Here is a 13,331-nt window from a genome sequence, read left to right on the forward strand (position 1 = left end):
TTAACCCCTTTGTATACTAGTATTCTTGCCTCCTTTGACATATATTAATTAAACATATAGGAGTGGATTTATTTCTGGCTCTCCATTCTGTTCCATTGATCTGTTTTTATCCCAGTACTAAGCTGTTTTGATTACTATAACTTTGTAGTATAGTTTGATACCAGGTAGCATGATACCTCCAACTTTGTTCTTTTTTTCCTCATGATTGCTGTGGCTATTTGGGGTTTTTTGTGGTTCCATATAAATTTTAGGATTATTTGATCTAGTTCTGTGAAAAATGTCATTGGTATTTTGATAGGGATTGCATTGAATCTATTGATTGCTTTGGGTAGTATGGACATTTTAATGATGTAAATTCTTCCTGTCCATGAACACAATATATACTTCCATTTATTTATTTTGTCTTCAATTTCTTTCTTCAATATCTTATAATTTTCTGAGCACAGGTCTTTTACCTCCTTGGTTAAATTTATTCCTAGGTATTTTATTTTATTTTTTGATGCAATTGTAAATGAGGTTTTCTTAATTTCTCTTTCTGATAGTTCATTATTGGTGTATAAAAATGCTACCAATTTCTGGATATTAATTTTGTATCCTGCTACTTTATTGAATTTATTTATTCGTTCTAGTAGTTTTCTCTATATACAGTATCATGTCATCTACAAATAATGACAACTTTACTTCTTTACAATTTGGATGCCTTTTATTTATTTTTCTTGTCTGATTGCTGTGGCTAGGACTTCCTCATTTGAATTTTAATCCAAGTGACCCTCCGAAAATGGTGCTAGGGTACCATGCAGTCTCTCCATCTTCCACACGAGGACATGGAGACCAGAAGAGGAGACTTTTTTTGGCAACGACCACACAGCCAGTTAATGACAAACATGAGTTGGCCTGATTCAAAGATTGTGCTGTGAAGTCTGGACATAGCTCCCCCAGTGCTTGCTGCCAATGTAGGGTCCCGCTTAAGGTCAAGGACTTCAGAGGGAAGGTCAGGGGGCAAAGGGCAAGGGAAGGAGTCTCACAGGGACCAGGAATTATTTAGAATTCCTTACTGTGTGAGGAAAATAAAGGACAAAGCTGAATACGTCAGGCCTCTGCCCTGAAGGAACTGGTCATGGATGACTCAAGGCTGGACCAATTCAGCGCCAAGTCAGGCTTCACAGAGTGGGTGAGGCTGCGGGAAAGGACCCATCTGGGAGGCAGGCCTGGGCGCCACCCACCAGCCCAGTCCAGCTGGAAAGGTCAGGAAGGAACCCATTGTTCACATCTGTGATGCCAGTCTCAACAGGGGTCACAACTGGGGAGGATCCACCGGTCAGAGGCGGGGCAGGGAGGTTCACTCAGACTGTAAATGACCTCTTCTTGTCTTTCTAGGTTGAGTCAAGAATAAACAGGTCCCTGCGGGCAGGACCTCAAAGAAGGGAGCAGCCCAGAGATGCCTGTGGACTGAAACACAGGAGGCCGAAGGCTTGTGTGACATTGTGCCCAGGCAGCAGGGACACCACTGTCAGAGTGCCCCCAGAGTGCCTGGTGGTGCATCCCATGTGATTACTGGGGTCATCGGGTCCCCATGGGGATTAGCTCTAAAACATTCTAGAAAGAAAAATGAGGAGAGTATTTTTTTTTTTCAGGGCCAGTAGGGAGCTGACTGTTCTGTGTTTCATGTCCTGACTACCTGGAGTGTGACAAAGCTAAAGCCATGTCACCACTTAGCTGTGTGACCCTAGACACGTGCCTTACCCTCTCTGAGCCTGTTTCTTTGCCTGTACAGGTTAGACCTCTACTAGAAGGCTTACACAAAATTGTGTTTGTCAAGTGCCTGGCTCATAGACAGACAGATGTTCCACAGCAGTGCTCAGAGGTTTAGCAGGGTCTCAGAGGGGAGGATGGAGTGGCCAGTTCTACAAGATGCCTAAAATGAGATTTACCATTATCTGGGCAGGACAGAGATTCAGAGTTCCATAAAACAAACAAAAATAATAAAATTTAAGGAAAAATTTTTACCTCGTTCCTCCTGTCTAGTGCTAATATCATTTTTAAAAAGTATATAGCTCAATATATTAGTATATACTCTTGTGTAACCACTACTCAAGATAACAAACAACACTTACTGTACCCCATAAGGTTCTTTGTGCTCCTTCCTAATCAATAACTACTGCTTTCCCTGGGTAACCATTATTCTGACTTCTAGTAACACGGGTTAATTTTTCTAGTTCTTAGAATTTCATATAAATGCATCTAAATTGATCAAAACTGATTTATAGAAAGTAAGGGTATGGCTATTTCTTGTTGATCAGCATTTAAGGACTGAGAATACTTCTTTCTTTTCAAAAGGCTGTCTCGCTGAGTGTGACATTTCTATTTCTTTTTGTCTTAACTCTATGAATTTTTATTTGAATCTTTATTAACTGGGTAACTTTCCAAAATTATACCCAATAACAAAGAAAAGACTTAGGGATTTGAATTTGAATTTTAGATAAACAATGAGCAAGTTGCTACTATAAGTATGTCCTAAATATTGCACAGTTTTGATGCTAGGAAGAGAAGTAGACACCTGGCTTTTCTAGAATCCACCCTCATGGGCCCCCTACCCTCAAGAACCCAAAAGGAATCCAGCAGCCATTGGGTTTTTACCTGGACAGTTTGATGACCACTTTCCCAGAGGGGGGATGCTCCAGAACGCCATCCAGCAGGACTGCCCACTGCACCCCGAGGGCCAGCATGAAGAGGTTGAAGGCCACGCTGCTCCAGCCGTATCTCCACAAAGACGAGGTGAGGAAGCCCAAGCCCAGGGCCGCCATGACCATAACATCCTGTAAGACGGCTAAGGGAGGAGACACCGAGGAGGGGGAAGAGAAGCAGACAAGATAGAGCAGTGATTTTCAACCTTTTTCATCTCAGGGCACACATAAACTAATTACTAAAATTCTGCAGCACATCAAAAAATATATTCTATTTTTTGCCGATCTGACAAAAACGGTATAATTTTGATTCATTCACACCAGAGGGCTATTGTTGTGTTGGCTGTTGTCATATTAAAAAAACATATATTTTTAAATTGATTTTATAGAGAAAGGTAGAGAGAGAGATAGAAACATCCATGATGAGAGCGAATCATTGATTAACTGCCTCCTGCATGCCCCCCATTAGGGATTGAGCCTGCCACCTGGGCATGTGCCCTGACCAGTACTCAAACCGTGACCTTCTGGTTCATAGGCTGATGCTCAACCAGTGAGCCACACCAGCCGGGCATGTTGTCATTTTTTTTATTTGACAATCTAAGGGGAAAGAGGTCAGTGCCCCTGACTCAATAGTCAGGTATTGCAAGCTTTAAAAATTCTTGTGGCGCCCGGCCGATGTGTCTCAGTGGTTGAGCATCGACCTGTGAACCAGGAGGTCATGGTTCGATTCCCAGTCACGGCTGCCCTGGTTGCCACCTCCATCCCTAGCAGGAGGCAGCCGATCCATGATTCTCTCATCATTGATGTTTCTCTCTCTCTCTCCTTCTCTCTTCCTCTCGGAAATCAATAAAAATCTATTTTAAAAAATTATTGTGGCACACTGGTCCACAATCGCTGAGGTAGAGGGTTGCAGGAAATCAGAGTTTTACAGAATGGCAGCTGGAAGTGACATTAAAGGTCATTTGAGAGTGCTTGGTCAAGTTACTTCACCTCTCTGAGCCTCAGTTTTCTCATCTGAATAATGGGGATGGTACATGCATGCCATGCAGGGTTGAGGGAAGGATTAGATGAGCTAAGCTGGTTAAGCATAAAGTCAGAGCTTGCTTGGCCCATTCTCGAGTGCTCAGGAAATGTAGCAACTATTGCTATTACTAAGCATACTGATATGAGCACATGTAGAGCCTCAGGACAGTGCTTGGCACATACGAGTAGCTGACACCCAGGAAAGGTGATTACTGCTGCTACTGAGGACCAGGTTCAACCTCCTGACCACAAGCACCAGACCGAAAGGCCCCAGGAGCCAGTGGCTCGGCTCAGATCATGCAGAAAAGAGGGAAGAGAAGCTCGCCAGCGGGGCCCAACATTGTTTTAATCATTTTACACCGACTGTCTGCTTTAGTTCTCACAACGAGCCTCAAGGTGGGTGCTATTCTTATGACAATTTTACAGATATGAAAACTGAGGCACAGAGGAGTTAAGAAACTGGCCAGCGTGGCTCAGTGGTTGAGCGTCAACCTATGATCCAGGAGGTCATGGTTCAATTCCCGGTCAGGGCACATGCCCGGGCTGTGGGCTTGGTCCCCAGTGTGGGGCGTGCAGGAGGCAGCCGACCAATGACTCTCTTTCATCATTGATGTTCCTATCTCTCCCTCTCCCTTCCTCTCTGAAATCAATAAAAATATATATTTTTTAAAAAATCAACTTGCCTCAGCTGGTAGAGCCAGAATTTATACCTGCACATTGGGGGTGGAGGGTGCGGGGGGAGGGTAACCAGGATTAGGGCAGAGGTGGTGCCCTAAAGATGAGAAAGCTCTTGTTGGGTACAGGAGCTCCGGGCCTTCCTCCCCAAGGCCCCGCACTGTCCCCGGGGGAGGTGTGCTTCAGCCAGGGCGATGAAATTGGGGTGGCAGTTTCTGGGAGCTGTTGACAGAGCCCATTCACCCCACACTCGTCAGTACACAACATGATTTCAGGCCCCCTTTTTTCTCACCCCCTGCTCCCTCCCGCTTCCTGTCCCAGGGCACTAGGTCCACACCTGCTCCTCCCACATCTCACTTGCTGGACCCCCCTTCAGGGCTGGTCCCAGCTCCAGTGTCCTCATTGGTGTCAGCCTCCACCTCTCCCAGCCAGAGCCGCACCTGCATCAGCCGCTGGTCTGATAAGCTAATGACTCTAAGGTGTTCCTGGCTGATAAGGAATTTCTGTGCTCCAGGGCCCCAGGGACTGGGCGCCAGAGGGGAATTTCACCATCTGAGGCAGGCCTTCAGCAGATGTTTACAAAAGTCCCAGGAGCTGAGATGAGGCAATAATTACTATCATAGGGCCAAAACCGGTTTGGCTCTGTGGATAGAGCATCGGTCTGCGGACTGAAAGGTCCCAGGTTCGATTCCGGTCAAGGGCAAGTATATTGGTTGCGGGCACATCCCTAGTAGGAGGTGTGCAGGAGGCAGCTGATCTATGTTTCTCTCTCATAGATGTTTCTAGCTTTCTATCCCTCTCCCTTCCTCTCTGTAAAAAATCAATAAACTATATTTAAAAAATAATAATTACTGTCATGGTAACAGCAGGCACATGCACGGTGCCCTCCACATACCAGCATCTGTTCCAAGCGCCTGACAGCCTTAACTTGCAACAACCTCATACAGTAGTTATATTATCCCCATTTTACAGATGGGGAAAGGGAGGCACAGAGATGCCAAGGTCACACAGCTAGCAAACAGTGGTGGGAGATCTGAATCCTGACTATCTGGGCACAGCCACTACAGCATCCTGCCTCGCCATACAGCATATATAGTGTAATGGTGAAGCGTGTGGGCCTCTGAGGGAGGTTGTTCGAGTTCACAGCTTGGCTCTACCTCTGTGTCCCAGCTTCCTAATCCGTAAAATGGGTATGAAAACAATGGTGCCCGATCAGAGGATTGCTGTGAACATTGAACTTGCTGGCTAGCATTGGAAATCACTCCACTTAGCACTGGATGCATGGTAAGTACTAGTAATTATTATCCCATGCCTGCCACTTGTGAGCTGTGTGACTTTGGGTTAAGACTGTACCCGCCCCCTCCCCCCAACCCCCTCCTCGGACCTGGATGCCCCAGTGATCCTGGCTCTGTGCTCCCACCCACCCTTGCCCCTCCTTCTGGCCTGTAGACACAGCAGCACCATCAGCTCTGATGCCAGGACCTCCTTCTGCCCTCAGACTGCGGGCTTGACCTCCACACTGTGTTCTCCACGGCTGATTGGGAAGATTATTGCAGCCCCGACTGGGACATCCATGGAGCCCCACGCTGCCTTCCCCTCCCCACAGACTCTATCCCACCGTCATCCCTGCAGCAGAGAAAAAGTGATTTCCCAACCAGAGGAGCAGCCAAAGCTAAGGTGTGGAAGGTACCAGGATTTGGGGGTGTTCCTGTGTCACTGGCAAAGCCCTCTTGTCTTTCAGTAGCTCTTCCTCCTGCTTCTGAGGAGTACAGGGGGAGGGATCTGGGTGGCAGTCACGTGCAGGGCCCAGGCTGCACCCCCACACACACCCCCAATTTGGCAGTCTTAGAGCAGGCTCTGTGTGACAGATGGTTACAGTAATGCCTCCAATGAATCATGCCTTTTAATGTAGATCCCTCCCAACCTGGGTTGGCCCTGGTGATTTGCTTTGGCAAGTGAGACATTAGTAAACATGATACAAGCAGAGTCTTGAAAAGTTCCTGCACATTGGGGCTTGCCCTCTGCTACTGCAGTAACTCTGCCGCCACGTGAGGAATTCCAGGCTCGTCTGCTGGCACCACACGGGCTAGCTGCCAACCCACACCTAGCTAGCTATCAGCCAGGTGGATGAGGCCATCTGAGGCTATCTGCCCCAGTTAATCCTCCAGGCTGGAGTTACATGAGTGACCTCAGGTGAAACCAGCAGAAGAACCTCATTGCTGAGCCCAGTCCCAGGTGCTAAACCATAGGATCATGATCGTGAGCAAATTAAATGGCTGCTATTTTAAGCCACTCAGTTTGGGAGTGGTTTGTGATGCAGCAATAGATAACTGATACACTCTGCTCTTCTTAATTATCTCATAGGCACCGCAACCCCAAGCCTAAAATGAACATCTCCTTATTCATTTACCCCACCATCTGTGCTGGAAACCCGATCATTGTCTCACTAATAGAGAGATGTGGACAGGGAACCTGGAAGGCTGGTCAACCTTTAAGCTCTGAAAGGTCAGAGCCAACCACTCCCTATCTAATTAAGACAATGGTAACTGAGGCAATTTCCCCACCAAATAATCATGTAAATCCTTACTGACAAGATAATCTGCCTGTTACTGGAATTAGCTGCCTAAGGGCAATGGATGTATCCCAAACCTGAATAAAAAGGATGGCAAGGCCAAAGCAAGGCGGGTCCTCCCACTAGAGGTGGGCTCCCGCCTGGCCCCCAATATTCCCAAATTAATACTTTTCTAGTCTCTTTCATTTGTGTGCGGCCTTCTCCAGAACCCGAACCCTGAACTGGAACCCTGAACCACACGGGACGTGAAAGGGGTTCCCACACATCTGCCCTTCCCCTTGCTTGTCATCTCAGGAACTAGCACCTCCATCTGCCAAACCACACATCCGAAGCCATCTTTGACAACTTCATTTTCACCAAGTGCAGCTGATTTTACCTCGGAAATATCTCTTGAATCTGACTCTGCTTCTCCTTCACTCCCCAAGCCCATTTGGCCTCATCACAGGTTATCTAGACGAGTTGTCATCAGAGCAGGGAACACCCCTCAGAAGATGCTCCAGACAGTCCATAGAGGCTGCTGGAGGAAGATATTAGCACTTCCAGTTTTACTTATTTTTATTTATTTATCATTTAGTTAGTTAGTTATTTAATCCTCACCTGAGGATACTTTTTCCATTGATTTTTTTTTTTTTTTTTTTTTTTTTTAAGAAAGAGTGGAAAGGGGAAGGGAGGGTGGGAGAGAGAGAAAACATCCGTATGAGAGAGACACATTGATTGGTTGCTCCCCACCAGGACTGAGATTGAACCTGCAACACACACAATGATTCCAGCTGTGCTCGCTGCCTTCCATTTTCACATGAGTAACTCCAACTGAGCCTCCACGACCTGGCTGGGTAGTCCTCCCCCTGCTTGGTGTGGGCCCTCCTCTGTGGGTCTGTATACAGTAGGTGTCTGAGGACACTTTATATCTATGTTAGCAGCACAGCATAGGGGCGAAGAACACAGGCCCTGGAGCCAGTCAATGAAGTTGGAACACCGGCCCCCATGCCTATTGGTTATATGAGAAGTGACTCAGCCTCACTATGAAATGGGGTCATGGAGAATAATGGTTAAGTGCCTGCAAACTAAAACCAAGCTGCCTAAATTTATTTATTTATTATTATTATTTTTTAAGCTGCCTACATTTAAATGTGCGGTGCTGTTGCTAGCTGAGTGACCTTGGGCAAATTATTTAATGTCCCTGGGAAAAACAGAGGTCATAATAGTGCCTATCTCCTGGGGTTATTGTGAGGGCTCAGTGAAAGCATTTAGAATAGTGCCTGGTAGACAGTAAGAGCTCAGTAAGTACCAGCTCTAACTAGCACGTGTCTGGATCCCACCGTGGTGGTAATAGAGGGTTGGATGAATGAACGAATGCATTGAATTACACTGTATTGGATTGAAAAGAATTAAAGTAAATGGAAATGAATTAGAACTGTGCCCAGGCCTCGTTTGTCTGCAAGGGCCCCTCTGGGCCAGCCCACTAAGTGGTGTAGGGGCTTCCCTCTCTCTCTTTGTCCTACTTTCCACTGCTGAGGGCCTAGGAGTACCTTCCCTTGGCTTCCAGTGAACTAGTCATTTGGCATCACTAAGGAACAAGCAAGGACTCAACCAGACTCAAGGGTCAGCTTTGTCTCAGGAACCTCACAAGGAGATCTGTCCATTATCATAAGATGCTTGAAAACTCATCTCAGTTTTTGTGAAAAACCACTGTGGACATCTGTCTTGTGGGCACCTGAGTTGCTGTCATCATCATCTGTAAATATTTTTAGCTGCATATGAAATAACAACCATCCTACACTCCCTTTCAGTCACACCTTATGGCTTTGGATTTGCTGACGGAATGCAGACTTTTCAGCCTCAAAGTGAGAAGAGGGCTGGGGACGGAGGAGGGGCAATAGACTAAAGCTTCCAAAAGGTAGTTAATGCAGAAAAGAGCATGAGAGACAACCCCCCCCCCCAAAAAAAAAAAAAAAAGATAACAAAACCCCCAAACCCAACAATGTGAAATTCTGCTGCTAAGGAGAGAGAAGTTGGGGGAAGCAGGGAATGACGAAGACTATTTGTCAAAGGGAATTCTGGGAACACAGAAGAGGAGGCTCCTCGCTCTGCTCTGAGAAATCAAGGCAGGCTTCCTAGGGGAGGTGATGCCTACACTGGTCCCAAAAGAGAGCCTACATTGTGAGCTGCATCTTTGTGCAGTCTCTGGAACAAGATCAGAGAACCCCTTTCCTTGGAGACTTGGTGGAAAGGACCATTTAGGCTCCTGGAGGACCACAGACCTCCTTTGCCCCCGCCCCTATTTGCCTCTGTGACCACCTCCCCTGTGGGCACTCACCTCCCTGAGTCACCACCATCTTCTGATTCTTTGTGGAGCTGTCATAGCTGGCGAAAAAGAAGAAGATGATAATGAGAGCTGCCTCCAGTATTAAGATCCACAGGGGCAGGCAGCCCCGCATAGACCGTGGGTACTTAGAGGCCATCCTGGTGCGTCTCTGCGTGGCTCTACCAGCACCCGCATTACCCCTCTGTCCCCACACCCATTTGAGGGAGTGATGGGGAGCCACCCGCCAAAAGCCTTATCTCAGGCTGCAAGGCTGGCTCTGCTGGCCTGTCTATGAAGTTAACATAGGAGCAGAGAAACTATGACAGGGAGGGGGAGGAAATGCATTCATTCCAACATTCATTCATGCAACCATTCATTCATTTATTCACTCAACAAGTAGTTGCTGCATTCCTACTAAGGGCAGACGTTGTGCTCAGCTTAAAAGGGGCATCCATTCACTCAGCCCCCAACCATAAGAATCCTCCTTTATTCATTTCTTTACTTTACCCTCACCATAGTCCTGCAAGAAAGGCAGAGAATGGCCGAAACCGGTTTGGCTCGGTGGATAGAGCGTCGGTCTGCAGACTGAAAGGTCCCAGGTTCGATTCCGGTCAAGGGCATGTACATTGGTTGCGGGCACATCCCCGGTAGGGGGTGTGCAGGAGGCAGCTGGTCGATGTTTCTCTCTCATCATCGATGTTTCTAGCTCTCTATCCTTCTCCCTTCCTCTCTGTAAAAAATCAATAAAATATATATAAAAAAAGAAAAAGAAAAAGAAAGGCAGAGAATGGTTCAACAACCCCATTTTACAAATGAGGAAACTAAGGCTCAGAGGAGCTTTTAGATTGGCAAAATTTTACTTTAAAACTTCACCATATATCAGAGAGGGCATCTAGTGAGCTCTTAATAAGAATGTATTAAATGAGAATGAATGAATGAATGAAAGCAAAGAATAATACTAAGCCCTAGGGAGGATATAGATATGCCTCATGGAGAACTAACTCCTTAGAGTTACACAGATGAAGTTATTTATATTTGAATCTGTATTTAAATCTACTTATTTATAAACTAGAGGCCTGGTGCACAGATTCATGCCCTGGTGGGGTCCCTTGGTCTGGTCTGCACCCTCTCGAAATCTGGGACCCCTTGGAGGATGTCAGAGGCCCAGTGCACGGATTCGGCCCGATCCCCACAGGCCAGGCAGAGGGGCCTCTAGTATGCATAAGATCTTTGGTTAATATCTTCCCGCCTTCCCCCCTTTCCTCTGAGATTCATCAGTCTGTTCCATGTTTCCATGCCTGTGCGTTGAGCATCTGCCCCTGGTGGTCAGTGCGCATCATAGCTACTGGTCAAATGGTCAAACAGTCGCTTAGGCTTTTATATATATGGATCTTTTAAGGGTAGATGGGAGAAAAGAAAGGAGGCTTCGGTCCAGTAAAAACCTGGTGGGAGACCTGATCCAGTCCTAGGCTGAAGTTGCCCCTACCTCTGGTCACTTCGTCACAGAGCAGCCTAGGAATCCGCTTGGGGCATGAGCACTTTGAGGAAAGACACCAGCCTCAGCATCCCCATCCCATAGTGGTGGACCATCTCTGAAATTGGATTTAGGCCAACTGATTTCTAATTCTGACCCTGCAGCTAATTTCTCCTATGACCCACATGCATGTGCCTAGCAGAAGTCTGACATATAATAAGCATCAAAAAAGGAGGGAGGGAGGAGGAGGAAAAGAAAAGAATTAAATAAGGAAAGAAGGAAGGAAGGAAGGAAGGAAGGAAGGAAGGAAGGAAGGAAGAAAGGAAGGAAAGAAGAAAAGTTACTTCTATTTTAGATGCTTTCCGGAGCTAACATTTACTAAGCGTTTACCATTGCTAGGCACTGATCTAGGCGCTTAACATGTGTGAACTCAGTTGATGACCCTGTGAGATGGGAACTATTAGTCTTACAGTACAAATGAGGGACCTGAGGTGCAGACAGGTTAATGAGCTGCCCGGGTTTACAGGGCTGGTAAGTAGGAGAGCCGGGATTTAAACCCAGGCAGTCTGACTTGTGCACATGAGTGTTTAGCCACTTAACTCTAGCTCCAATGACTTCGAAGTCTTCTTCCAATTCTAAAGTCTAGGAATACAGGATTCCTAGCCCTCAGCTACCTCAACAGTAAATAAGGGAGCAGGTGCCCTGACTCCTAGAGATCAGAGATCAGAAGTCTCCATTCCCCTCATGATCCCCCGGTTCTGATTTCTGGCCTTTTTCTGGCCATCAGCACTTCTTGTGACCTGGGTATCCTAAGGAAGGACTCTGCTGTGTGGAGGAATAAATGAATGTGACCCCTGTTGGCCTGGGTCCTGTGCCAGTAGCTGGTAAAGCAGGCAGTCAGACCCACTTGTCCAGGGGCACCAGACGTCAGATGAACGCAAGATCTCCAGCCCCTGTGACTGCAACCCCCGGATGGTTGTATGTCCCAGCTGACAAGCCCAGTGTGAATGGCAGCTGGTTCCACGGGACCCCAAACACCTGTGTGATCTGATCCAGCCCCAGGGAGAGCCTGGCTGCTTGACAAGAGGGCCAAGCTCCTGGCTGAACAGAGAAGCTTTCTTTAATAAAGGAAGGTCCCCCCTCACCCGGAGTTGGCCTCTTCCAACAGGTTTGTTCAAAGGGGCGTTTTCTCTCTTCTCCTCTGACTCTTGCAAAGGCCCCTGGTTTCTGACAACAGTTCCAGGTTGTCTGCAGGTCTTCAAGGCAGGTCACCTGGAACCAGAAAGCACAGGGGATCTGGGGCAGCTATGTCATCAAACAAACACAGTTCAATGTCATGTGTTGAATCTAGGTGGAAGGGGAATGACTTCACTGAACCAGTCTTTCAACTTTTTTGTGTGCATTTGACATTTTTTTTTATAATAAAATGCTGGGAAAAGAGCCCTGTGCGCACACGCTGCTCGCTCTGCCTGAAATACCCCTCCCAACAGATCTCAGATCCAAGCCCCAGGGACTTTCGACTGTTTAATCTTCAGCACCTGATGCTCGGTCCAGAGTAGATATTCAATAAATATTTGTTGAACGAATAAGAGCTGCCATTTCTGGAATGCCAAGCTCTGGACCAAGACTTCTGCATCCATTATTTCACTTAATCTTCCCCTCAAGCTTGTGAGTTTAGGCATCATCACTTTTATTTTGCAGATGAGGAAAGTGCTGCTCAGAGGGATGAAGCCAGTACCCAGAGTTACACAGATGACAGATGGCAGAGCTGGGACCCAAATCATGTCCATCTGATGCCACGGCTTGTGTTGTGAACTACTTTACAATCCTGCCTTCCCTTTCCTAAACCATTCGCAGTCTCAGTTTCTTTATGAGTCCAATAAGATGCGCTTCTCTGCTTTCCTCACAGGGTTATTATAGAAAAGAATATGTAAGCATGCTTGGCACGTGTGTAATAGAAATGAAGGTGGGCGAATGGTGCTATGACTGTATCATCCTGGTTTGAGTGGTTAGGTGTGATGACTCAAGTCAGAGGGACTGCAGCTTTCACATGTAATCATGCATTTTCTGTAAAAACAGGACTCTACGAGAAGAGCTACCATGCCCTCCTCACCTCGGTCATGGGCAGTGACTGAGGAGGATCATAGTCCCTTCATTCTCTCTCATGAAAGGTTGTCCACACCAAGGGTATGATCCTGCTCTGGGCACACCCGGTTCAAGTGTGGCTAAGTCAATTATTCATTCATTTAACAAACATGAGCTTGAGAGTCAGGCAACCTGGGTTCAAATCCTACCTCTGCTGTGTGACCATGGGTAAGACGATCAATATCTCTGAGTCTGATTCTTCATCTGTCAGGTGGCTTTCACAATGGTGGGCAGCCTTGGTGAAAGTTTGAGCTCCGAGTTTATCCTTGGTCACCCAGTGCCACTTTATCAACATGCTGGAGCAGAGGTGAGGGATAAAAAAACAAACAAACAAAAAAACACGGCCCGGTTAACAGTCATTTCTTGCTGTCACCTACTTCATGTCTGGCCCTGAATGTTCATTATCCTGGAAGCCTTTAAAAGACACCAAAGTGGAAAGAGAGGCTCCGAGAG

General features: G+C 46.8%; 1 protein-coding gene across 4 annotated transcripts in view; it reads right to left on the bottom strand.

Moving 5' to 3' along the window:
• The window catches only part of RHCE (Rh blood group CcEe antigens), a 29,136-nt gene extending 19,720 nt beyond the window's left edge, over nt 1–9,416 (bottom strand). For all 4 annotated transcript variants that reach the window (XM_054720794.1, XM_054720793.1, XM_054720792.1 and 1 more), the window contains exons 1-2: nt 9,272–9,416; nt 2,638–2,827 (exon numbers count right to left, since the gene is read on the bottom strand). In XM_054720794.1, coding sequence (XP_054576769.1) covers nt 2,638–2,827; nt 9,272–9,416 — 335 coding nt within the window. The remainder of the gene's footprint in view (nt 1–2,637; nt 2,828–9,271) is intronic.
• Nucleotides 9,417–13,331: the final 3,915 nt, after the last annotated feature.

This window comes from Eptesicus fuscus, chromosome 9 (genome assembly GCF_027574615.1).
Source record: "Eptesicus fuscus isolate TK198812 chromosome 9, DD_ASM_mEF_20220401, whole genome shotgun sequence".
In the NCBI taxonomy this organism is placed as follows: Eukaryota; Metazoa; Chordata; class Mammalia; order Chiroptera; family Vespertilionidae; genus Eptesicus; species Eptesicus fuscus.